The 26,100-nt window shown below is 42.4% G+C and overlaps 1 protein-coding gene across 1 annotated transcript in view; it reads right to left on the bottom strand.

Moving 5' to 3' along the window:
* The window catches only part of LOC126484063 (uncharacterized), a 115,862-nt gene that overhangs the window by 45,078 nt on the left and 44,684 nt on the right, over positions 1-26,100 (bottom strand). Inside the window, exon 3 of the mRNA XM_050107424.1 lies at positions 8,465-8,643. Coding sequence (XP_049963381.1) covers positions 8,465-8,643 — 179 coding nt within the window. The remainder of the gene's footprint in view (positions 1-8,464; positions 8,644-26,100) is intronic.

Genomic DNA, 26,100 nt, shown 5'->3' with positions numbered 1-26,100 from the left:
ATACTAGAATGTCTTCTTGCAACTGTTTCGTATATATCCATAGCTGAGTGTTGCCAACCGTGACTGTAAGACAGTAAAATCATTGTGTTACCCCGGTGACCAGGTCATATAACAAAGTATAATTTTTTATGTGTGAACGAAAGGTTAGTGGTGTGGATAGGCAGACAAGGCACTCTGCATTTCCTCCAGCTGTGTATATTTTACGCCTGTTGCTCATCTGTTAAGAATCGAAATTTGTCTTGTGGCATCAAAATGGGCATTCTGAACAAAGACCTTGTAAAAACTAACTAGACTCACTGATGGCGCTGCAGTCGCGGGACAATTTGAACCTTCGGCTGGACGCCATTATAGTGGTTGTAGTCTGATGTGTTGTGTAGTATTGTTGTTTATGAAGATCCTGATTCAACGTTGTATATTTGTTGGGGCGTACATACAGTATTTGTTACTCGTAATTCTACTGTCTGTACATTCCAATCAAAAGAAGTACAATGGTGAAGAGTTACGCAGCAATTAATTGTACAAATAAATTCGAGAAAGGAACGAATAATACATTTCACAGGTGTGTAAATATTTTAAGTTGCTTCGTATGTCAGTGCACTTGCTTAATAAATGTTTTTGTAACACGGTATTAGCATAATGTCTGTGTATCTATTTGCAGGTTTCCTTTCTCAAAACCACAGCTGTTACAAAAATGGTTACACGCTGTCAGGAGGCAAGATTTCCGACCGACAGAATACCATTTTATATGTTCTGATCATTTTGAAGAAAGTTGGCTGATCGGTAGTGTTTTCATGGTCTAGGTTAGGTTGAAACTTTATGGTTTAGTCGTGTGTTTCCAAAGCACTATGCCATATGTAACGCTCTTCTCGTCATAAAATCTAAAGCAAGGTAGCATCAGAAAATATCTATTAATATAGTGGGCAAATCTTTGAGTATTTTGATGCATTTTGCGTACATCTATAGTAAATGAACTACGAAAAATGCTAGGGATCCAGTACATACGTTTTAGCTACGGCTGATTCCATGTAGTACGTAAGATAAATTCATTAACAGTGACTAGTTGCTGTTTGTTCTTAATTTAAAAAGTATATTGTAGTAAAGCATTTAAATGAGGCATTATGTTTGCGACCTAACTCAAGGGAAGGCATTTTATAACCAAAAGCGATGTACACTCGTGGAAATTGAAATAAGAACACCGTGAATTCATTGTCCCAGGAAGGGGAAACTTTATTGACACATTCCTGGGGTCAGATACATCACATGATCACACTGACAGAACCACAGGCACATAGACACAGGCAACAGAGCATGCACAATGTCGGCACTAGTACAGTGTATATCCACCTTTCGCAGCAATGCAGGCTGCTATTCTCCCATGGAGACGATCGTAGAGATGCTGGATGTAGTCCTGTGGAACGGCTTGCCATGCCATTTCCACCTGGCGCCTCAGTTGGACCAGCGTTCGTGCTGGACGTGCAGACCGCGTGAGACGGCGCTTCATCCAGTCCCAAACATGCTCAATGGGGGACAGATCCGGAGATCTTGCTGGCCAGGGTAGTTGACTTACACCTTCTAGAGCACGTTGGGTGGCACGGGATACATGCGGACGTGCATTGTCCTGTTGGAACAGCAAGTTCCCTTGCCGGTCTAGGAATGGTAGAACGATGGGTTCGATGACGGTTTGGATGTACCGTGCACTATTCAGTGTCCCCTCGACGATCACCAGTGGTGTACGGCCAGTGTAGGAGATCGCTCCCCACACCATGATGCCGGGTGTTGGCCCTGTGTGCCTCGGTCGTATGCAGTCCTGATTGTGGCGCTCACCTGCACGGCGCCAAACACGCATACGACCATCATTGGCACCAAGGCAGAAGCGACTCTCATCGCTGAAGACGACACGTCTCCATTCGTCCCTCCATTCACGCCTGTCGCGACACCACTGGAGGCGGGCTGCACGATGTTGGGGCGTGAGCGGAAGACGGCCTAACGGTGTGCGGGACCGTAGCCCAGCTTCATGGAGACGGTTGCGAATGGTCCTCGCCGATACCCCAGGAGCAACAGTGTCCCTAATTTGCTGGGAAGTGGCGGTGCGGTCCCCTACGGCACTGCGTAGGATCCTACGGTCTTGGCGTGCATCCGTGCGTCGCTGCGGTCCGGTCCCAGGTCGACGGGCACGTGCACCTTCCGCCGACCACTGGCGACAACATCGATGTACTGTGGAGACCTCACGCCCCACGTGTTGAGCAATTCGGCGGTACGTCCACCCGGCCTCCCGCATGCCCACTATACGCCCTCGCTCAAAGTCCGTCAACTGCACATACGGTTCACGTCCACGCTGTCGCGGCATGCTACCAGTGTTAAAGACTGCGATGGAGCTCCGTATGCCACGGCAAACTGGCTGACACTGACGGCGGCGGTGCACAAATGCTGCGCAGATAGCGCCATTCGACGGCCAACACCGCGGTTCCTGGTGTGTCCGCTGTGCCGTGCGTGTGATCATTGCTTGTACAGCCCTCTCGCAGTGTCCGGAGCAAGTATGGTGGGTCTGACACACCGGTGTCAATGTGTTCTTTTTTCCATTTCCAGGAGTGTATAAACATTCGAACTCCGCGCGTCGGTTTACCACTCTAATGGCCGCCGCCCAGCTATTCAATTTGTCCGCTCTTCACAGTCGACCACTCGTGCGGTTGTGGGGGCCTGATTCTGAAGCTAAATTACACAGGATTATTGGTGAGACAGGTACTTGCTTGCCGTAAACTGGCTTTATTATGCGCTATTGGAAAAAGAATTACTACGCCCTGTTAGAAGTTTCCAGTTCACTCAAGGTTTATTGTTGAAACAGTGGATATCAAGTACTTGACATGATTACATTTACAGATCAGTAACACAAGCGGTTCTGAGCTAGCAGTTATCGACACATGCTGAGAAAACGATATTAATACGTAGTGTAGCCTCCAAGGGCGAAGATGCAGGCGCGGACTATGGCATCCAGTCGATCGTACAGATGGCGAATATTGTCCTGGGATACGTCATATCAATCAAGCCTGCCCGACGTGATGGCGTAGTTCTGTTAAGAGTTGTTCATTGACAAGTCTGTAACAACAACAACGCTGTACTATTGTACATATAATAATTTTTTCTTCTGATTTTCGATAAATTAGTGTAATCGATGTTCTGAATTCATTTCTTTTCTTGTCATGTCATTATGTTAAAGAAACTGTAAGCAATTTTCGATGTAAATATTAATGTTTATGTCAAATTGCAAGCAATGTTATAACAAAATTGAAATGTAAGAAATGTTGAAACTGTTGTAAGATGTTAAAGTTGTAATTGTGCGCCTGGTCCATACGTAGGCAATGTATTAGGATATGTAGAATGCAAAACCTCGGGTGAATACCCTGTCTGTAGGGGAGCGGTAAAAGGTGGATGGTAGGCGAGCGCGGGAAAATGCACACGGGCGCGGCACGGCATAACGGGCTCAGCAGTAGTAGTCGGAGTTGGGCATCGGTCTGAGAAACACGCTCTGGATCGAGGAGGCTCTCCTGGAAAACGTGATTTCATTGAGCCTCGGATGTGCCGTTTCCGACGACTATACAGCGTGGCTATATTCCTTAGGCACTAAATGGAAATGTATTGCGACGCTAAGAAGAAGCAAAGTGCCGATACATCAAGAGCCATAGCTGTGATTGTATGTGTGCTTTGCGCCTCGCCATCTCGCCGTCCGCCAACCGCCGCATCGACACGAACAGGTTGAAACTTTTAGTACTGTATTCGTGTGGACCAGTGTTACTTTTGTTCCTGACTGTTCAATAACAACTTAACTTTTACCAGAATTGTCCCATCATTTAATTATCCTCATCACTAACCTAGACAGTGTCCTTTCCACATGTTGTGCAATCCGAGTGTCCCGAAATGAAGATTTAAAGTTTATGTTAATAATACTTACCTGCAGACCTATCTATGTTAGAATGATGTTTAGAGAACTTTGTTGTTAATGAATATATAGGTAAATAATGTAGGTCTGACAAAGTTGGAAGATAATGTTGAAATTGGTTTAGTAATGAAGGCTAATTAATTTGAGACAAAAATAATGGTAGTTAAATGAGCAAGAAATAAGACAAAAAGAGTAGTAACTCATATATTGGAAATCTTGAGTGCTTAACGATTTCGATAATCAAAAATTCAGTACAGTGATCATAACAGTTTCAGGGTCCCCCCCCCCCTTTTCTTTTCTATTCATGTAAATTCTAAAATGTACTGAACTGATTTGACCAGCAAAGTTAAAGTCGAGATAAAACCAAAAGTTATTAGTGTTTTACCTTTTTCAAAATTGACATTGTATGTGTGTTTCGAAAGTGCTATTTCTAGGGTAACCTATGCCTGATTTTAATCAGATCAATAGACTGTACGAAGTTTGTAGTAAACATTATAGTATATTGTTGTGTATTTATGGCTTGTCCATATTAGTACAGAAAGTGAAATTATTAGTTCAGTAGAGTTTCTGGTTCTAAAATTTACCATATTATGCAGTGTTATTACGTGTTGTTTTGCATACACGTACTTCAACTTGTACAGGGAAGAAACTCAATTAATGCCTAATTAGGCTGACGACCGTATTATTAACAATTTGGTAGCATCTGCTGTGTCGTTTCTTGTCCGTCCTAACGTGTAGTTGCACTTCAGACTTGCTTGACGTAACATTGTTGTTACTGAGTGGGTGAAAGTCTGATTTTGCCTCCATTCTGGTACACGCGGTCAACATATATACCAAAATCCTTTCTTATAAGGTGAAGCCCGTCAACTTACCATAGTACAGGCTTTAATAAGTATCGTGCGCAGTAGCGTAGTGTTACAAGTCGTATGAGTCGCTTCTCGCCCAATCATGTCGCACGAGTGCTCAATTCGAGACAGTTCCAGTGATCACGCTGGCCAGGGCAGTTGATCTACATCTTTCAGAGCACGTTGATTTTCATGGCCAGACTATAGGCGAGCATTATCCTGTTGAAGCAACACATCATCTTCCTGCTGCAACGACGGCAATAGAACGGGTCTAACAACATTCTGCACTCACCGAGAGCTGGTTAGCATCCCCATGGTAACTAGAGTTGTAGCTTATCGCACCCCAGACCATAATGCCAGTGTATAGAGAACGAATGCTTCCTCGAGACAAGACTCACTAGGTCTACGTCATATACACAAGTGAACGTCACTTTCGTGCAGGCAGAATTTGATTCCATCACTGAAGAGAATGGCGCCCCATGCCATCTCCAAGTAACTGTCTAATGCAGGGGCGGGCAGGAATCCTGCACGTGTGCGATGCACTTGCGCGTGTGCAGTTAACAGGTGCTGTGCGTGCACACAGGAGCAAGCTGGCCACCCGCTTCTCTCCACTCCCCACCATACCGTCTCTCCGCTTCTTCCTCTGTAATGCGTTTTGTTTCCTGGCCTGTTTTATTGAATGAAGGAATAAGGTCAGTAGGAGTGCTTGAAAGAAATCGTGGTTTGAAAGAGTGCCTTTTACCTACGATACGTTTTATTTAATTATCACAGGTGGAGTTTACAATACATTTAATGTCTGGAACAAAATTTCTACATACAGACAAATGCAAACAATTACGTAAATATTCATTACTTATGTTTGCTCTTAACCGAGTCTCTCACAAACGTATGTCGAGCCAGACACTGACATTACCTTCGCGACTTCACGATGGAGACGAGGAAACTCTTGCTGTGGAAAGTCGTGATAAAAATCTATTACACGTCTTGCCAAAAGGAACTTGTCTCTCAGACGAGAATTATGCGTTAGAATCTACAGTGCAGATCTATTAATTTCATTTTCAAACTGTGATGAATATTATCTACAGAAACAGCAAATTGTCTCGAGAACCATTCAAAACCTTGGGATAAGTGTGATATACCCCCAAATCGCTTGAGAATTCCTCTTTTATTGCACTCATTACGGGAACATATTGAAATTTATTATAATGGCGTTCAATATTAAACTTCCGCCGACCAGCGAGAATATTGTCACATATTGTACATTTCGAATTTTCACGTTTTTGCACAGAGAAAAAATGATTCTCCCATTCCTTTTTAAAAGATAGCAAATCTCCACTTCTCCGTTTCCTTGGTTCCCTCTGCATTTTCCGGTTCTTGAAATACAACGTTCACTACGTAGTGGTCGCTTCGCTTCAACGTCCGCAGCTTAGCCTGGAACTACACTGCCGCAACCTGCCGGCTGTCGCCACTGCCCCATTTGACGACTGAACGCGAGCAGCACACGTGCAGCGCCGTGTGCTCATGAGCCGCGTGCAACGTTTGCCCGCCCCAGGTCTAATGGAACGAGCCGGGCCGTGAACGTTCATGCTTCAGCTTGAGTGGTAAATGGGCCTGAGGTGTGCATGCCCGTGGTCCCATTGCTAATAACCAGTTGGCAACAGTTTGTGTTGACACAGGCTCTCTTATCTGTACTGTGGTAACTGTAAGACCTGCCACTGCTGTCCTTACAATAGGATGATGGTCATCTGTGCTCCATGTTCTTCCAGGGCCTCGTCTACATGTGTGAGAGTGTTCACATGACCACTGATACCAGCGTCGTCGCACAGCTGATGCAGGACATCCAACTTGTGTGGCTGTCTTCAGGAAGGATCATCCCGACATTCGGGATGCCACAGTTTGACTGCTTTTAAAATTACTCACTTGGCTACAGGAAGTACAAGTGTGTCTCTGTGGCATGGTTACCTACGTGCTCCACACGTCTGCACCGCAATGAGCCTTCTGGCAGTGAGCATTGCCTATTAAAGGGTGGACGCATATGGCGCTCTGATAGCTATGCCATTACGATATCTGTTGGCGGACAACGTTGAGGCGTATGACGTCATCGGGTCAAAATTACGTCGTCTTTCCAGGTGCACTAACTTTTTCCTAGCAACGTATTTTATCTGGTGCGGTTATAGCAAGGAATGTGTTCTGCAGTTGTGTTCTAAGTGAACAGTGTTAGCACTTTGTCGGATTCGCGTCTTTGTGGGCATCACTATTTGCTTTTTATTGGGTAATCTGAACATATCAATGACTGATCATACTACTTTACCACTCACTAAGTAATATTATTGTGGATATCGGGGTACATTTTCGTCTTTTGTTGAGGTGTGGTTCTGTACACCCTTATAATCTGTTAAATGACATTTGTATGTACTGTTCATAAGATTTCGCGTTGCTTTACGAACAGTGACTGAGTTTAAATTTCACTGTCTCTTGAACTCTTCCCCTCACGAACTTATTTCTCGGTCCTCCGATTCCTGATGCTTGTCCACACTCCCGCTCATTCAAACTTTCCTCATGAAAGTGTCCGCATCACGTGAAACGTATTTGACATATTTCTTGAATTGCCTTCAGCAGAACAAATTTCTTAAGTTGCCTTAGGCAGTAACATCGTTTTATGACCTTATATACAATTTTCAGCTAAGTACGGTGAGCGCAAGGAGCCATGATCTTCAAGACAAGTGATACAGTGCGGAATGCTTCGTGAAATTGGTTTCAAAATTGTCATTTTCCATTCGTTAGGCGTAATGGATCACTAAGCATTTCTGAAGTAATTTCAGCATCATCGTTCCAGGAATTCCGACATCACCACACCCAGCCATGTCCAGCTAGGCGATAACATCGTCGTCCCCAGAACTCTGGCATCACCACATAAAGGCACATGCACCAATGTCCGGAGATCGTCGCTCCAAGAATGCTGACAACAAAGCGTATTAGCCACATGAAAGCCATCCCCAATCCCCCACTCCCCATCCCCAGGACTCACGCATCCCCACTCATCGAAGTGCCAACAGCATGCAAGCTTAAGCGACCAAGAAACCTGCGAGAATGTCGTTATTTGGTGCCAAGTACAAAGCGGCGCCAGCAGCAACAATGTGACAGAAAGGATAAGCCTGATTTTAAATATTATGCTAAGTTGATGATCTTTTGTTTATGGCTTTTCCTACACTGATAAATCATGGACACTACTTCCCTTTACCCTATTTAGCACAAATTTAACACTACACATTTTTACGAAGACTGAACCAAAACACTGGGTAATCCTAGATAAATTACATAACATTTTATAAAAGGAGCCTAACAAGAAGCACCCTGAAACTTCCTCGCAGATTGAAACTGTGTGCCAGACCGACATTCGAACTCCCCGGAGCCTTTGTCTTTCGCAGGTAAGTGCTAGAGCATTGTGGAACAAGCGCCCTAACGGACAAGGATCTGAATCTGACTATTCTCCTGTGCAAGTCCATTGTTTAAACCACAGCTCCTCCTCTGTCGAAAAGAGAATAATTCGTTCAGGTTACACTTCTATATTGCTACCAGAAAGCGTATGAAATTCACATACAAACATTTTGGCAGCGGAAAGTAATTACTCCCTCCCAAATCGTCTACTACAATACGTTTTATGACAAATGATATAGGTACCCACCAGAATCAGTCCAGCTACTGTTATAGGTTAATGCATTGCCGCTCCACCAATAGCATTCCATGTTACTCGTTATAGCTTTTGAGAGCTGCACATTAGTAACTAATAGCTCGTCCAAGAGATGTCTTCTCTGCTGATGAGACATGTGAAGGAGCTTCTTGCCCCACTCCACATCCTCCAACCTACAACAAAATAAACAAAAAGGTGATGTAGGAGTATCGAAAATTGTTGGTAGATGTTTATATCAACGGAGCCAAACGAGTCGTAAGGACTGAATTTTCACATGTTGTCACATGAGAAAGTGCGATCTGTTTTAATTGGTGAAAACTTTCTAAAGCCGAGATTGTATAAATATTTCTTTATTTTCAACAACCAGTTTCGAGAGACTTTGCTGTCATCTTCAGGTCTTCAAAATTTTTGTTACACTCACAACGAACACGTTTCCTAAGATCCAAAGATGACAGAAAAGTCTATCGAATCTGGTTGTTGAAAATTGAAGAAATATTTATGTGGTCTTAGCTTTCGAAAGTTTTTTACGGAATCCTGATGAGTCTTGACTCGTTTGTTTTATTCTCACATAACCATCTTATTGGAGTACGATTGTCAAAGAGAGAAGAAGAAAAATATAATACATTAATTGGCGAGTGCACCAATCTCGATTAACAGATAACCGCGGTTCAACGCAAAATCCTGGAGCACCAACATCGATCTAAGCTAAACGAGGGAATCGACCGCGTTTATATTTAACCGGGGCTCTTTCGCGGTTTTCTCGACATAACCGTGGTTTTAGAAGCATACACTATTAAGATGGCGGCGCGTTTTGATGTTATGGATGACACTGAGGAAGAATTGTTATACCTTGATCATTTAAATCGTGGCCGAAACCGTGTTGGAGTGATTGTGGAAAGAGGAAACCCTTTTGAAGATTATAGTGACAGGAAGTTTGGAGAGAGATTTCGTCTGCTAAAAGAAACAGTGTGTTGGTTATTAAACGAAATTAATGATAGGTTAGAATTTCCTACTGATCGGAATAACCCTATTTCGCCGATGAACAGACTTTTGATTACTTTAAGGGCATATGCAACAGGTGCATTCAACATTCTTATTGGGGACAACGGTAGTGTAAATCATACAACAGCACAACGAATCATCAGTGATGTATCAGACATCATAGCATCAATGTCTCCTCGATTTATAAAATTTCCTACAAGGGAAGTAGTGCGCTCTCTGATGTATGATTTTAGTCAATTTGACCGATTTACTGGCGTTCTTGGTACCTTGGATTGCACCCATATAAGAATTCAGTCTCCTGGAGGACACAATGCGGAACTTTTCCGCAATAGGAAATCATATTTTTCCTTTAACTGCCAGACCATTAGTGATCACAATTTGTTAATAAGAGATATTGTCGCTCGATGGCCGGGCCTCTGTGCACGACAGTACTATATTTCTCAACTGCGCTCGCAGAGCCCAGTTTGAAAATGGAGAAATACCGCAAGGTCACTTATTGGGAGATAGCGGTTATGCATGTAGATCCTACTTGTTAACTCCACTTATAAATCAGCAAAATGAAGCAGAGCATCGCTATAACAGGTCTCATATTAAAACTAGAAACACTGTTGAGAGAAAATATGGCTTGTGGAGGAGAAGATTTCCCATATTATCTGTAGGAATAAGATGTAATCCACAGAAAACAATATCAATAATAATCGTGGGTACGGCTGTCTTGCATAATAGTGCGAGGAGTATAAGCAGTGAAGAACCACCAGAAAATCCAAAAATTTCTCGCCTTTTAAGTCAGTTACATGACGAAAGAGTCCCCAACATTGAAGATAACGAAGCTGTGCTACCTGGACAGCAGATGTATCGTGATGACACATTGCCAGGAAGAGCAGTTCGCCGTGCTATAGTTAATGAACATTTCCGATAAGGTAACATAAATTCAGACATTGTTCAGAATGAAAAATTACGATTATAGTTACGGGATTTCACAGTAATTTTTAATTTTGTAGATTATTTCAGCATGTAATCTATTTTTTTCTGTTATACAGGGAACATAAAAGTTGCCTACTCATTGAACTGGGTGTATGATGAGAAAGTCAGTGGTACGCCAAAAGCACTTTCAAATTTCAAACTAAAAGCCAGAGTGTGCCGTATACTATGCTTACTATGAACCCAGAAAAGTCATTAATTTATGAGTAAATTTACGAGGAGTAGAATTAAATTGCGCCTCCACATGGGGCCACATACCTGTTTTTCTTTTGAGCTGCAGCGGTCAGTTTTCTTATTTTCAAGAACGGATGCATTTGCACCCATCAGTTCAAGAAGTACATCAATCTCGTGCTTCGAGAAATTCAGGGTTCTTCTTTTGTTCTCCATTATTCTCCAAAAAAACGAACAAATCGGAAATAGGTACCGTGGTACGTATACACACTTCTGCTTGTTGACGGAAAACACGGCAAAGAGAGAATGTGACACCAGCGATTATATGTACAATTTCATGTATACTAACATCTTTGCGTCGCCAGGGCACGTTCCATTGCAATGTACAGAGTTTACCGTGGTCAAATGCACGGTTGGCTGACGACGGTTTGCTGACCAGCCATTAACGTTGGTGCACTGCAGAAACATTTTAAACGCGATTTACTTTTAAGCATGATCACAGGACCTTGGTTATCATGCTTTTTGACCGGTGTTGGTGCACTCGGCCCTAAACATTGGAGGATGTAATGATGCAACCACAAGTTTACATGAATCCTTATGTCCTACCATGCCAACAAATACGTTTTGACGTTAATTTTCTACCAAAAATGTGTACCGGTAATTCATTCAAAAAAGGTGTTAAGCTATTAAATGGTTTCATGAAACCATTTCATGCAACACACTGTGTTAAGTACTTTTATCTGATATTCTGAAGGTGCGGTATGTACAAAACGCGTAAATAAGTAATGCTTTAACAGCAGTTGGATTATTGTTAGTAACACCTAAAAAGCGGTGACAAGGACATTCTCAAGTCGTTGATGTACGTAAGAAAAGAAAGATTTAATACTGGTACGGAAGCTGATATAAACTATGCTGAATGCGAACTGGAACAATTACACCGATTTTAAAAAATCAGTGTATGCCTTGATATCCAGCACTCTCTCCGATAATTGTAAAATACTGATTCAAATTAGGAAAACTATTTGTGACATTTGTAACGTTCCCTGGCAGCACACAGGAAAAGAAATGACATTTAATTGTACGATGTACGCTATGAAGCAATTCGTATGTACTGTAATAGTTTAACAAAAAAAATATTATTTAATTTTGTATAAAGGACATTCGTTTTTATTGTAATATTTTCTGTAATAATATTCTCGATGTATTTATGATTGTAATATTTCTATACTCATAATGTAATTACGAAAGATGTCAATATCTGCGATAAGAAAAATGTAAAATACAGCCACAGAGGGGAGTAATGTTGTAAGATTGCAAAGAGACATTAACGGTCGGCAGTGGTATAAATAGGAATACATAATGTGCATTCTTTGTCGTCTTCCTCGAGAGCTGAGAGAGAGAGGAACCTGTGACGTAGCATTTTATGAATGAGTAGATTTCTTTTGTCTGTATCTATCTTTAGCCGCCATTAGAGGAGAAATTACAAACTAATGTAAGTTGAATTATTGTTGTGGTCTAAATACATTATAATTTAACAAAATTGTGTATTACTAATGTAAATTAGCTTGCCCATGTCATCTATAATATTTCTTTAGAGAATTTTCAGCATTTTTAGCGATTATCGTTGGTGTTGCTGGGCTGTGCCGCGACCAAACGATTTGCAGCGGCAGCACATTTAAAAAATTGTTCCGCTAAGAAAAATTAACCAAACCCGTAAATCGGGAGCAGATAAAATTAGCAGTGAATTACGAAAATATTTTTCTTTTACAGCAACCCTGAGGCTGACGGAATTTATTACTGGTTTCACATTTGTGCATTCATAGGCGGATAGTTAACGTTGAAGTTTAACAATCTGTTGGTTCTTTCAATTTCTAAAGCAAATAACTTAAACGTATAGTGAAGTGTGTTTTATCAATGATAATTAAGCGTTCAGGTCGGCTTGGCAATATTTAACCATTTTCTGCTAACAGAGACAGTCTTGTGTTCCATAGCTAACGCCGGGAAAGAATTCAGTAAATATTTAAAAAACCACTGCATTTAGAAAATGTGTGCCAAGGCCGAAATACGTAAAAAATTTAATTTATACAATTTTCAACTAAATGTTCTTAATCAGTTAATATGAATTTATCAGCATGAGAGGGTTGACTAAGGTCCACGTAATTTTAAATGTGCTTAATTCTGTCTAAATGAATTTTTATTACCACACGTAAATAAGGGGTTCTACAACAAAGTTCGTACTGAAAGAAAAAATAACAAAAATATATAAAGCAACATTTCCATCCCCAACATTTTCAAATCAATATTCATTTTTTTATTATTTTTAATATTATTTCATTAAACATTGCTATCGAGGTGTACGACATCAAACTTCTAGATATGTGTAACACTGTGCCAAGACAAACGATACAGAGGCAGCAGTATCTAAGCATCTAAGTTACTAAACGGCTGAACTGTCGGTGGTGCCCAGTATGCATTGTCTATCTAGCCGCCTTCAGTGGCAACAAAAGTTTCAAATTTCGTGTAATTACTGACCGTATTTAAGAGTTTTAAGTGCTGTCACAATCCACTCATTAAGATGTATAATCTTACATTAAAGGTTAAACACAGAAGTAGTACTGATTACGGCGACTCAGGCGCACTCTGTTTGCATATGTGTCACAACATCTCCCATGTCGATGGTTACATAATTATGCCTCTCCTTTTCTCCCCTCCATCTCTTCCCCCATTCCCCTCACCTTCCCTCCACTGCCCTCTTAAGCCAATCGCAGCGCACTATTAAAATGAAGGAGCCAGTCACAAAATACCTGTAAAGGTCCCACTGAATTGCATTTATTTCCATATACAAATAATAAACTTGAATTGGCTCCATATTGAAAGATACACTCCTGGAAATTGAAATAAGAACACCGTGAATTCATTGTCTCAGGAAGGGGAAACTTTATTGACACATTCCTGGGGTCAGATACATCACATGATCACACTGACAGAACCACAGGCACATAGACACAGGCAACAGAGCATGCACAATGTCGGCACTAGTACAGTGTATATCCACCTTTCGCAGCAATGCAGGCTGCTATTCTCCCATGGAGACGATCGTAGAGATGCTGGATGTAGTCCTGTGGAACGGCTTGCCATGCCATTTCCACCTGGCGCCTCAGTTGGACCAGCGTTCGTGCTGGACGTGCAGACCGCGTGAGACGACGCTTCATCCAGTCCCAAACATGCTCAATGGGGGACAGATCCGGAGATCTTGCTGGCCAGGGTAGTTGACTTACACCTTCTAGAGCACGTTGGGTGGCACGGGATACATGCGGACGTGCATTGTCCTGTTGGAACAGCAAGTTCCCTTGCCGGTCTAGGAATGGTAGAACGATGGGTTCGATGACGGTTTGGATGTACCGTGCACTATTCAGTGTCCCCTCGACGATCACCAGTGGTGTACGGCCAGTGTAGGAGATCGCTCCCCACACCATGATGCCGGGTGTTGGCCCTGTGTGCCTCGGTCGTATGCAGTCCTGATTGTGGCGCTCACCTGCACGGCGCCAAACACGCATACGACCATCATTGGCACCAAGGCAGAAGCAACTCTCATCGCTGAAGACGACACGTCTCCATTCGTCCCTCCATTCACGCCTGTCGTGACACCACTGGAGGCGGGATGCACGATGTTGGGGCGTGAGCGGAAGACGACCTAACGGTGTGCGGGACCGTAGCCCAGCTTCATGGAGACGGTTGCGAATGGTCCTCGCCAATACCCCAGGAGCAACAGTGTCCCTAATTTGCTGGGAAGTGGCGGTGCGGTCCCCTACGGCACTGCGTAGGATCCTACGGTCTTGGCGTGCATCCGTGCGTCGCTGCGGTTCGGTCCCAGGTCGACGGGCACGTGCACCTTCCGCCGACCACTGGCGACAACATCGATGTACTGTGGAGACCTCACGCCCCACGTGTTGACCAATTCGGCGGTACGTCCACCCGGCCTCCCGCATGCCCTCTATACGCCCTCGCTCAAAGTCCGTCAACTGCACATACGGTTCACGTCCACGCTGTCGCGGCATGCTACCAGTGTTAAAGACTGCGATGGAGCTCCGTATGCCACGGCAAACTGGCTGACACTGACGGCGGCGGTGCACAAATGCTGCGCAGCTAGCGCCATTCGACGGCCAACACCGCGGTTCCTGGTGTGTCCGCTGTGCCGTGCGTGTGATCATTGCTTGTACAGCCCTCTCGCAGTGTCCGGAGCAAGTATGGTGGGTCTGACACACCGGAGTCAATGTGTTCTTTTTTCCATTTCCAGGAGTGTATTCATCAATACAACAGTATTTCCAAACTTCTTCGCATTAATCGTGTAAATCGGTGCTATTCAACACTCACACTCACACTCACACTCACACACACACACACACACACACACACACACACACACACACATAAAGCCGCACTCACAAACAATTGTTTACGTGAAGTTCAGTTGCTTCATCATTTAATTTCATTGCTTTTATGCTTACCTCATTTTCCTAATTGATGATTATGGCAAACAACTTACCCACGTATGGTGACTGCCATTAACCCTGGATCATAATGACTACCACTAACCCCAATGTCATAGTGACTTCCTCTGCCCTCATAAGTGACTGCCACTGGTGAATGCCATTACCCTAAATGGTGAATCCGTTACTCCCTTTCCCAAACATGGTGATCACCATTAGCTCCATACCAGATGTTTATAAAAGACTCAATGCCTGACGTTAGTCGACTTTAACAGATCCAGCCCTCATCGTAAACGTAGGAAACATATAGTAGATAAGCCCGATACAACATGTTTACCGTCATAATATCAACACCACACGTGGAAATCTTTGGCCTATATTCTGACACCTCACTAAACTGCACAACGAATCTACGTTAACGGATTTGAATTCCTGTCGAGAAATTCTCCTCAACGGCAAATTCCAAGCAAATGAATCGAGAAATATTTCACCGATTTTGGGACAACTATTCATTTGTAGAACGCTGGAATGGCTAATGGTTCTGGCTGTTGGTTCCTCCAAACAACTTCTCACTTAGCCATTTGGCAACGCAACAGTGGCAGTGTGTTTATGTTGTTGTCATATGTGAAGTGACTGATCTACACTGTTCTGTTCATTTCATCTCTATTTCTTTTTTGTTTCATTGTTTAGCAATGGGCAAAAGAAAGTGTTTAATGTTACCGTCTAACTGCAATAAAAAAATGGTTCAAATGGCTCTGAGCTCTATGGGACTGAACTTCTGAGGTCATCAGTCCCCTAGAACTTAGAACTACTTAAACCTAACTAACCTAACTCCTGCCGGCTCTAACTGCAATACAAATTTTTGAAGTTGTATAAATGTCCGGCACACAGATTTAATCTGCCAGGAAGTTTCGTAAGAGATTTGTTTGAAGCCAAGGATGAAGTTGTATAAATGTGTCTATTTCACACCATATGCTTGAGAATTCGGTGTTGCACATAAGGAAAGGCTGATGGTGAACACCACGAAAAACAAACAAACATAGTAATACTACTGAAAAAAAAACTACTACTGCTTCACCAAACGTAAGAGATTTCCAGAATGAGATTTTCACTCTGCAGTGGAGTGTACACTAATATGAAACTTCCTGGCAGATTAAAACTGTATGCCGGACCGAGACTCGAACTCGGGACCTTTGCCTTTCGCGGTCCCGAGTTCGAGTCTCGGTCCGGCACACAGATTTAATCTGCCATGAAGTTTCATATCAGTGCATACTTCGCTGCGGAGTGAAAATCTCATTCTGGAAACATCCCCTAGGTTGTGGCTAAGGCATGTCTCCGCAATATCCTTTCTTTCAGGAGTGCTAGTTCTGCAAGGTTCGCAGGAGAGCTTCTGTAAAGTTTGGAAGGTAGGAGACGAGATACTGGCAGAAGTAAAGCTGTGAAGACGGGGCATGAGTCGTGCTTGGGTAGATCAGTTGGTAGAGCACTTGCCCGCGAAAGGCAAAGGTCTCGAGTTCGAGTCTCGGTCCGGCACACAGATTTAATCTGCCAGGAAGTTTCGTAAGTGATTTGTTTGAAGCCAAGGATGAAAATGACAGTGTGTGCTGATACAGAGACTACATTTTCATATTACACTGCTAGACATCAAAACCATTACTGAAATGAGTCACGTCTGATGAATATTACAGCTGAATTATCAAAGTTGATGTTGCAATAAACTGCTTTAAGTAATTTTCAAAAACATGTCCTGGGTTAGGCCCAAGACAAAAAATGATTGCAGAATCTTCAAGTTGCTGGGAGGCGAGAGAGCGGTGACTGCTATCAAAATACCAGACCGTGAGGAATATCCGAAACGCATGTCAACTCTCACATTTTTCACACACTGATTCTGCTTCAACCTGAAGCGTTTCTACTTACGCTTACCGTTCACAAAACCTCTCCCAGTCTTCTCTTTGTTTATTATACATGTTTCAGACCTTACCATATCTTTGAATGCCACTATGTTGTCTGATCTAAGGCACGTTTCCTTTCATTCAGTGTTTTAAAATCCTTGAGGTGCAGCGAATGTTGAAAATTACAGCTGATCGATCGTCGAGCAGCGGACAATCTGGAGCGGTTGGTTCCCGATCAATGAAGAAGAGGACCTAAGTCTATCGGCCGGCTGAACATCGTCTCTGCCCACTGAGATTTTGTTGTATTAGCGATAATGGGCGAACCAGCAATAAGTTAGATGATCTTGAATGCGTTGCTGTTGAGTCTGCATTTAGAATTCAAACAACTACAACTGTTGTAACTAATAGGTTGGGTTTTAAGGAGCCTATAAGTTACTTGGATACCGGTTTTCACGTTTTCAACAACGCAATTTGTCAAATGAATCGAAGCCTCTAAATCAGTTTTTAACTAGTCACGTGGAGTAAAACAAAAGGAACTCAGTACAAGGAACACAATTTAATGCCATCCGAAATTAGTGACATTTGGTACTCGGTTAATATTATTGATAATCTCTCAAAGAAATTTGAGACGTTTCAAGAGAGAGATTCCAGCTGGGCACTGAAGGAAATAGTTCAGGTTCGATTTAATACACATTAAAATAAGGCATTTTATGCAGCACTATACCCAAAACTACTCAAAGTGATATGCGATAAACATGCATTAATAAACCTTAAGTCGAAGGTTAATGCTTGTTTTAAGTGGTCCGTTCTGGCTTCTTTATGTCCTGTAAATCAAGATGCACAACATATGCCTAAATATTGGCTATATGCAAACAAAGTACACTTTGTCAACATACCATTTCTTGCGGAGCTGAAACATCTATGACACCCAGTATTCAGATTATGAGTGGATGTCAGGGCAAGGCAAGAGATATGACAGAGAGTTCAACATTGTACTAGTGGATGTTACAAAACGCCATGACGAATTAAATGTAAACCCACAGACGTTGCAGGATGATAATACTGAACTACGTCATTTCTTTTGCATAAAAAGCTTCTCATGGCACGCACAAATTAACATGACTGGTTATCAGAAGTCAATTGTAATATATTAATGGTATCTGTGCTATTTTTATTCCAAGGAAAAGATAAATGCACACATGCTTGACTGTGTACAGTTTAAATCGGTCACGCCTCATGCCTCATGGCAAGAACAAGTTTATACGAGGGTTGGAATTTTATAGTGGGAGTTATTTATTTACAGCTCCTACAAAACAGATACGTATTTCAACGTTTTAATGACCTTCAAGGTAGTCACCAGCATAGTGTATAACCCTTTGCCACCGATGTGGAAGTCGTAGGATATTCTTAGCAGTGCCGGTTGTGTTGACATTCGAACGGTGCGGTCTACTGCCCGACGAATTTGTAGCAGTTCTGAAGCGAGTGCCGTAAAGTGTTTCCTTCAGTTTAGAAATCGAGTTGAAATTACAAGGGTTTAAGTCAGGGGAGTGCAGTAGGTGGTATAGCACTTGGCAGCTCCATCAGTCAACAAATGAGTAACAGCTTGCACTGTACGTGCTTGAGCATTGTCCTGCAAAATGATGGTCAGTTCCTGCAGAAAGTGTCGTCACTTCTGTCTCTATGCTGTTCATTTTTGGAACCCAACCTACGACCAGCTTAGAGTGCAATCTGTTACTGATTTGTTTGACTGACGGGGCTGCTAAGTGCTATACAACCTACTGCACTCCCCTGACTTAAGCCCTCGTAAGTTCAACTCGATTTCTAAGCTGAAGGAAACACTTCACGACATTCGCTTCAGAACTGCTACAAATTCGTCGGGCAATTGACCTCGCCGTTCGAGCTGTCAACGCAACTGGCACTGCTAAGAGTATCCTACGACTTCCATATCACTGGCAACGGGCTATACACAATGGTGGTGACCACTCTGAAGGTCAGTAAAAGTTCGAAACACGAATATATTTTGTTCGAGCTGTAAATAAATAGGTGCCACTATTATAGTTCCAACCCTCATAAAATGTATGGAGCAGCCATTTGTGACTTATAATGGTACAGAATACATATTGTAACCAGGTGTTGGTTGTAGTCACAGTATTGACTATGGTTTGTATCCTGATTTTGTAGATTTGCATAAACCGCTCAGTTTTGTCTACTACATACACTGCGGCTATGGCCAGGAACGCTGCGAGTTTAAATTGCACAGAGGCAATGATTGCTATGTACGGTTGACTCAGCAGCTCACTGCAGTCGTTGAGATTGTAAATGTGGTTTTGTTGCACAATATCGAAGTAGGAAATGAGCGCTGAAGAAAAATTAGCATTTTGCTGAGCTGAGATTTATCATACCTATGGAGGTGCAATTAAGTAAAGAGATGTAAATCATCTCCCTGGTATGTACTGAGGTACAACATCCTCCCCACCACTCCCCCCCCGAACCCACTCCCCTCCCCAGTGCCCCCCTACCCCCCCCCCCCCCCACCCTGGTTGCAATTTTAACTTCAGGCTTCTCTGTAGATTTTCCATCGTATTCTCACAATCTTAGCAACAGATATTTCTTGATCAGGAGCATTTTTGAACAAAAGACGTTATACTGGAGAAGAAAAAAGTGAAATTAAGTCAATGTCATCTTTCTAATGTGACATAGAACATCGAGAAATATAAAGCTTCTACAAGTGTCACAGTATGCCACCAAGAGTGATATTTTCGATTTACCGGTTTCCAAAGTTTCTTGACGTGCTAATTCACAAAGTGTGCACTTACCTTATATCTGATTAACTTAAGATAATGAGAACCTATTTCCCCTATGATTGAGAGTTTGATCAAGCTAATCAGAAGGATATTTGTGTACATGAGTACTTGTAACACGAATCGATTTTATTGGAAGACTGCCTACTTTCAACCGTAAATTTTAAAAGTTTGCCTACATGTGAAACTATAACAAATGCCAAATATCAAAGAGCCTGTATAAATGGAAAGTGGTCAGGCGTAAAATACTCGGAGGTAAGTTCGAGATATATATATATATATATATATATATATATATATATATATATATATATATATTTACGTATTGACGTGCTACATCTTTCGGATGTTTCCGAAAACATTCATGGCGTTTGTCTTAAGCCATATGAATTGGATCTTATTCAGTATCATTTTACCGGGCTTGATATGGGACCCTCCGATCGAAATTACTAATGCGGAATTGCAGTTAATTATAGATATTCAGAAATCAAAATTTTTTGAGTGTGACATCAGAGTTGATATTGCTCGCTGCTCACATGGACGAGCTGTTTCTAACAATACATGGATGACTATCATGAAAACAAGAACGAGTTTTCAATGCACACTTCGATGTTAACTGTGTGTGCGAAACCTTCCTGGTTCAGATTCTACGTATATGTTCGTCGATGGCCGGCCGGTGTGGCCGAGCGGTTCTAGGCGTTACAGTCTGGAACCGCGCGACCGCTACGATCGCAGGTTCGAATCCTACCTCGCGCGTGGATGCGTGTGATGTCCTTAGGTTAGTTAGGTTTAAGTAGCTCTAAGTCCCATAGTGCTCAGAGCCATTTTTGTTCGTCGATGATTTTGATGTAATGTGTATACCTGATGATTCAGACGTAACATATATTGTAGATGCGGTTCCTGAGTACTCTGATTCACGATTATGTTCAGAGAAAACTGTACCATCAACTACCATCAGCGAGCTCGGTAACTTCCACATTATATAATAAGGTAAATTTTGGGTTTCACTACAGAATTTCAAAGTACTTTCCTACATTTAACTTATTCTACAGAAATATCAACGCAATGGTCATGCTCTCAAGCTGCCTGGATCAAACAGTTATGATGTGTAACACGTGAATGCTAAGAAAAATTTTAAAAAAGTTATCTTCTGACTTGAGGATAATTGAAATTCCGCAAAACAATGCAAAATGTGCAAAAAACGAGTGATGTGAAGGAACTAACAAAATGTGATTCAGAAACAGTTGAATTAAAATTGCTTAAAGTAGTCTTTCATAAGCAAATAGCAGTACAGATGGTTACTATTAATATTTTATAGACGTTTGTAAACTCTTTGTAGATTCTAATTTTCATTATATGTTAAAAAATGTGAAAAAGTCTTACAACGACATGGGTAGTCTAATATACCACGTAACGATAGAAAATAATTATGGTGATATTAAAAGCATACTACATCAATGATTTGACACTGCACCTTGAAAGCTTACAGTTCCGTCCTTAGTACATTTTCTAACAGGAACAGTTAACTGTAAGTATATTTGTTGCTTACCTAAGATGTACGCTCTTAGACCCCCACGAAATCATTAACCGAATGGAATGGAAATCAGTATATGAGACATGCTATGCCGGAGCCAAGGTAGCCCCTGATGGGCGGCAACCAAAAGTACACCACAGAGGACGGGGTTGTCTATGTCCAAGGCGTACCAAAAGCACCATGGTAAAAACTGGCTCTTTACATACAAGATAATTGAAACAGACATTCCGAGGTCTACTTCCTGCAGATGGGAGCTCGAGCCACGGCCTGCAAGAAGTATCACTGCGCGAAAACCTGATTGGGTAAAGACAGCTATTTAGGCGCTAGAACCAGCCCCAAAGTTCACTTTCACTCCGGATGCCGACCACGTGGACATCGATCGCTGAAGGTTACGTCTTCGTCTCTGACTTGGACTTTTACTAGTGTGTGTGTGTGTGTGTGTGTGTGTGTGTGTGTGTGTGTGTGTCTGTGTATTATCTCGAACCTTTGTGGAAAATTATAACTTCTGTTTGTTCAGTTAGGAAACTTTTGCTGGCATCGTTATTGTTACGTTTCTTTTGTTGTTCAGTCATCAAACTAGTAAACTTACATAAATAAACGTTGTGTTAGTGAGAAATTTCGAATTGTCAGTCACAACAGGACGAACATGTACAGGAAAATAAAACAATTTCAGAAAAGCATGGTCGATCTATTCAAGAGAAAGAGCTTCAAACATTGAGCGAGTCAGTAATGTGTTGATCCACCTCTGGTCCTTATGCAAGTAGTTATTCGGTTTGGCTTTGATTAATAGAGCTGTTGAATGTTCTCGTGATGAATATCGTGCCAAATTCTGTCCAGTTGCGTGTTTAGATCGTCAAAATCCAGATGTTTATGCAGGGCTCTGCCCACAATGGTCCAAACGCTTACAATTGCAGGGAGATCCGGAGAGCTTGCTAGCCAAGGTAGGGTCTGACAAGCACGAAGACTAGCAGTAAACACTCTTGCCATGTGTGGACGGTCATTATCTTTCTGACATTTGTGGACAGGATGGCTTGCAATGAAGGACGACGTAATGGGGCCTAAAACACCGTCGACGCATCGCTTTGACGTAAGGGTGCCGCGCATGGCAATCAGAGGGGTCCTGAAATGAAATGATACAGTTCCCCACAGTCGTTTAATGAACAAAGTAAGAGCATATGGACTATCAGACCAACTGTGTGATTAGATTGAAGAGTTCCTAGATAACAGAACGCAGCATATCATTCTCAATGGAGAAAAGTCTTCCTAAGTAAGAGTGATTTCAGGTGTGCCGCAGGGGAGTGTTATAGGACCGTTGCTATTCACAATATACATAAACGACCTTGTGGATGACATCGGAAGTTCACTGAGGCATTTTGCAGATGATGCTGTGGTGTATCGAGAGATTCTAACAACGGAAAATTGTACTGAAATGCAGGAGGATCTGCAGCGAATTGTCGCATGATGCAGGGAATGGCAATTGAATTTCAATGTAGAGAAGTGTAATGTGCTGCGAATACATGGAAAGATAGATCCCTTATCATTTAGCTACAAAATAGCAGGTCAGCAACTGGAAGCAGTTAATTCCATAAATTATCTGGGAGTACGCATTAGGAGTGATTTAAAATGGAATGATCATATAAAGTTGATGTAGATGTAGATGTAGAAACGAAATGGCCCCCAACCGTCACTCCTGGGCGTCGGGCGTTATGACGGGCGGTTGGTATCCCACTGACGTCTGGGGCGTCTCCAGACGACTATTCGGCCTGGAGTCTCATTGACTGGAGTAGGATTGTCTTGCGTGGTGAGCCACGCTTCAAATTCAGCACCGACTGAAGACTTGTCTGGAGACTAACAGCAGTGAGATATCAAACCGACTGTCGCCACCCATATGAACAGACAACCAAGAATGATGGTCTGAGATGCCATTTCATTTCGTAACGGGACATTTCTTTAGTTGTCATCCGCGGCACTTTATAGTATACATTATCGGTGACGGGGTTCGTATGGAAGCGGCCAAGCTGGTCCCGCTAGCGTCCAATCCTGGTGCCTTAAGCACGGCCGCGGTGTATATGCTCTCTCGCCGCCACATATCCGCGGCAGTCTGCGTTGGCCGAGGCAGGGCGCCAGCCGCATTTCCGTTCACCCGTATTTTGGGCAAGTTAAATTGTCTTTTTTTAGACATGTCGGTTTTCTAGGCACTCCATGAGTGTCAGCTTTCAGGGCTTCCCGAGGTCTCCATCGCCGTTCTATTCGCCGATTTATCACCGCTAAATTCGTTTTTCTAGATCAATATTTCTTTGAAAATATGTCTAAGTATTTTCACGAATGTAGGGAAATTTCCTTGTCGATTTAAAGCAGCAATATATGTTATTTGTTTAAATCAAACCGAAAGTTTCTATTTTAAAGGACGACTCATGTCCATTGTTATCTAAAAATAGGTTTTAAAGTTTGTACTGTGCATTATTGGGTTCTGTGTATTCATGTTATCCAGGGGAACTTGCATATTGGTAACCCATCTGTTCTACGTTATTGCCCCTGTTAATCATTTGCATTGCTGTTGTTGTGGTCTTCAGTCCTGAGACTGGTTTGATGCAGCTCTCCATGCTACTCTATCCTGTGCAAGCTGCTTCATCTCCCAGTACCTCCTGCAACCTACATCTGCTTAGTGTATTCATCTCTCGGTCTCCCTCTACGATCTTTACCCTCCACGCTGCCCTCCAATACTAAATTGGTGATCCCTTGATGCCTCAGAACATATCCTACCAACCGATCCCTTCTTCAAGTCAAGTTGTACCACACACTCCTCTTCTCTCCAATCCTGTTCAATACATCCTCATTAGTTATGTGTTCCACCCATCTAATTTTCAGCATTCTTCTGTAGCACCACATTTCGAAAGCTTCTATTCTCTTCTGGTCCAAAATATTTATCGTGCATGTTTCACTTCCATACATGGCTTCACTCCATACAAATACTTTCAGAAAGGACTTCCTGACACTTAAATCTATACTCGATGTTAACAAATTTCCCTTCCTCAGAAACGTTTCCTTGCCGTTGCCAGTCTACATATGATACCCTCTCTACTTCGACCATCATCAGTTATTTTGTTCCCCAAATAGCAAAACTCCTTTACTACTATAAGTGTCTCATTTCCTAATCTAATTCCCTCAGCATCACCCAACTTAATTCGACTACATTCCATTATCCTCGTTTTGCTTTTGTTGATTTTCATCTTATATCCTCCTTTAAAGACACTGTCCATTTCGTTCAACTGCTCTTCCAAGTCCTTTGCTGCCTCTGACAGAATTACAATCTCATCGGCGAACCTCAAAGTTTTTGTTTCTTCTGCATAGATTTTAATACCTACTCCGAATTTTTCCTTTGTTTCCTTTACTGCTTGCTCAATATACAGATTGAATAACATCGGGGAGGGGCTACAACCCCGTCTCACTCCCTTCCCAACCACTGCTTCCCTTTCATGTCCCTCGACTCTTATAACTGTCATCTGGTTTCTGTACAAATTGTTAATAACCTTTCGATCCCTGTATTTTACCCCTGCCACCTACAGAAATTGAAAGAGAGTATTCCAGTCAACACTCTCAAAAGCATTCTCTAAGTCTGCAAATGCTAGAAACGTAGGTTTGCCTTTCCTTAATCTAGCTTCTAAGATAAGTCGTATTTCTACGGAATCCAAAGCAGCGCGGGATTAGCCGAGTGGTGTGAGGTGCTGCAGTCATCGACTGTGCGGCTGGTCCCGGCGGAGGCTGGAGTCCTCCCTCGGGCGTGGGTGCGTGTGTTTGTCCTTAGGATAATTTAGGTTAAGTAGTGTGTAAGCTTAGGTACTGATGATCTTAGCAGTAAAGTCCCATAAGAGTCTACACACATTTGTACATTTTAAACGGAATCCAAACTGATCTTCCCCGAGGTCGGCTTCTACCAGATTTTCCATTCGTCTGTACAGAATTCGCGTTAGTATTTTGCAGCCGTGACTTATTAAACTGATAGTTCGGTAATTTTCAGATCTGTCAACACCTGCTTCCTTTCCGATTGGAATTATTATGTTCTTCTTGAAGTCTGAGGGTATTTCACCTGTCTCACACATCTTGCTCAACAGATGGTAGAGTTTTGTCAGGACTGGCTCTCCGAAGGCTGTCAGTAGTTCTAATTGAATGTTGTCTACAACCGGGGCCTTGTTTCGATTCAAGTCTTTCAGTGTTCTGTCAAACTCTCCACGCAGTATCATATCTCCCATTTCATCTTTTACCTACATCCTCTTCCATTTCCATTATACTGTCCTCAAGTACATCGCCCTTATAAATGCAAATAATTTTTTAAAAAGTAACTTGTTCCTTGGGGTAATTGCTCGATTTATTACAGTGTATTTATTATGTTATATTAAAATCTGTGACGAAGTTTATGTAATTTGTATCAAATATTGGTTTATAAATTATGTGTATTAAACCAGTGAATGGGTCAAATGGCTCTGAGAACTGTGGGACTTAACACCTGAGGTCATCAGTCCCCTAGAACTTAGAACTACTTAAACCTAACTAACCTAAGGACATCACACATATCCATGCCCGAGGCAGGATTCTAACCTGCGACCGTAACAGTCGCGTGGTTCCGGACTGAAATGCCTAGAACTGCACGGCCACCGCGGACGGCAAACCAGTGAATGAAGCATTTGAAATCCGTTAGGCTCAATATTTTCCGGAAAGTCTTGTCGCCACTTAAGAGACAGTAATTTCCCATTTCAATAGC

The sequence above is a fragment of the Schistocerca serialis genome, chromosome 6 (assembly GCF_023864345.2).
Source record: "Schistocerca serialis cubense isolate TAMUIC-IGC-003099 chromosome 6, iqSchSeri2.2, whole genome shotgun sequence".
NCBI classification, from domain to species: domain Eukaryota; kingdom Metazoa; phylum Arthropoda; class Insecta; order Orthoptera; family Acrididae; genus Schistocerca; species Schistocerca serialis.
Note: the sequence above shows the minus strand (reverse complement) of the source record. Positions and strands in the feature narration are given on the sequence as shown.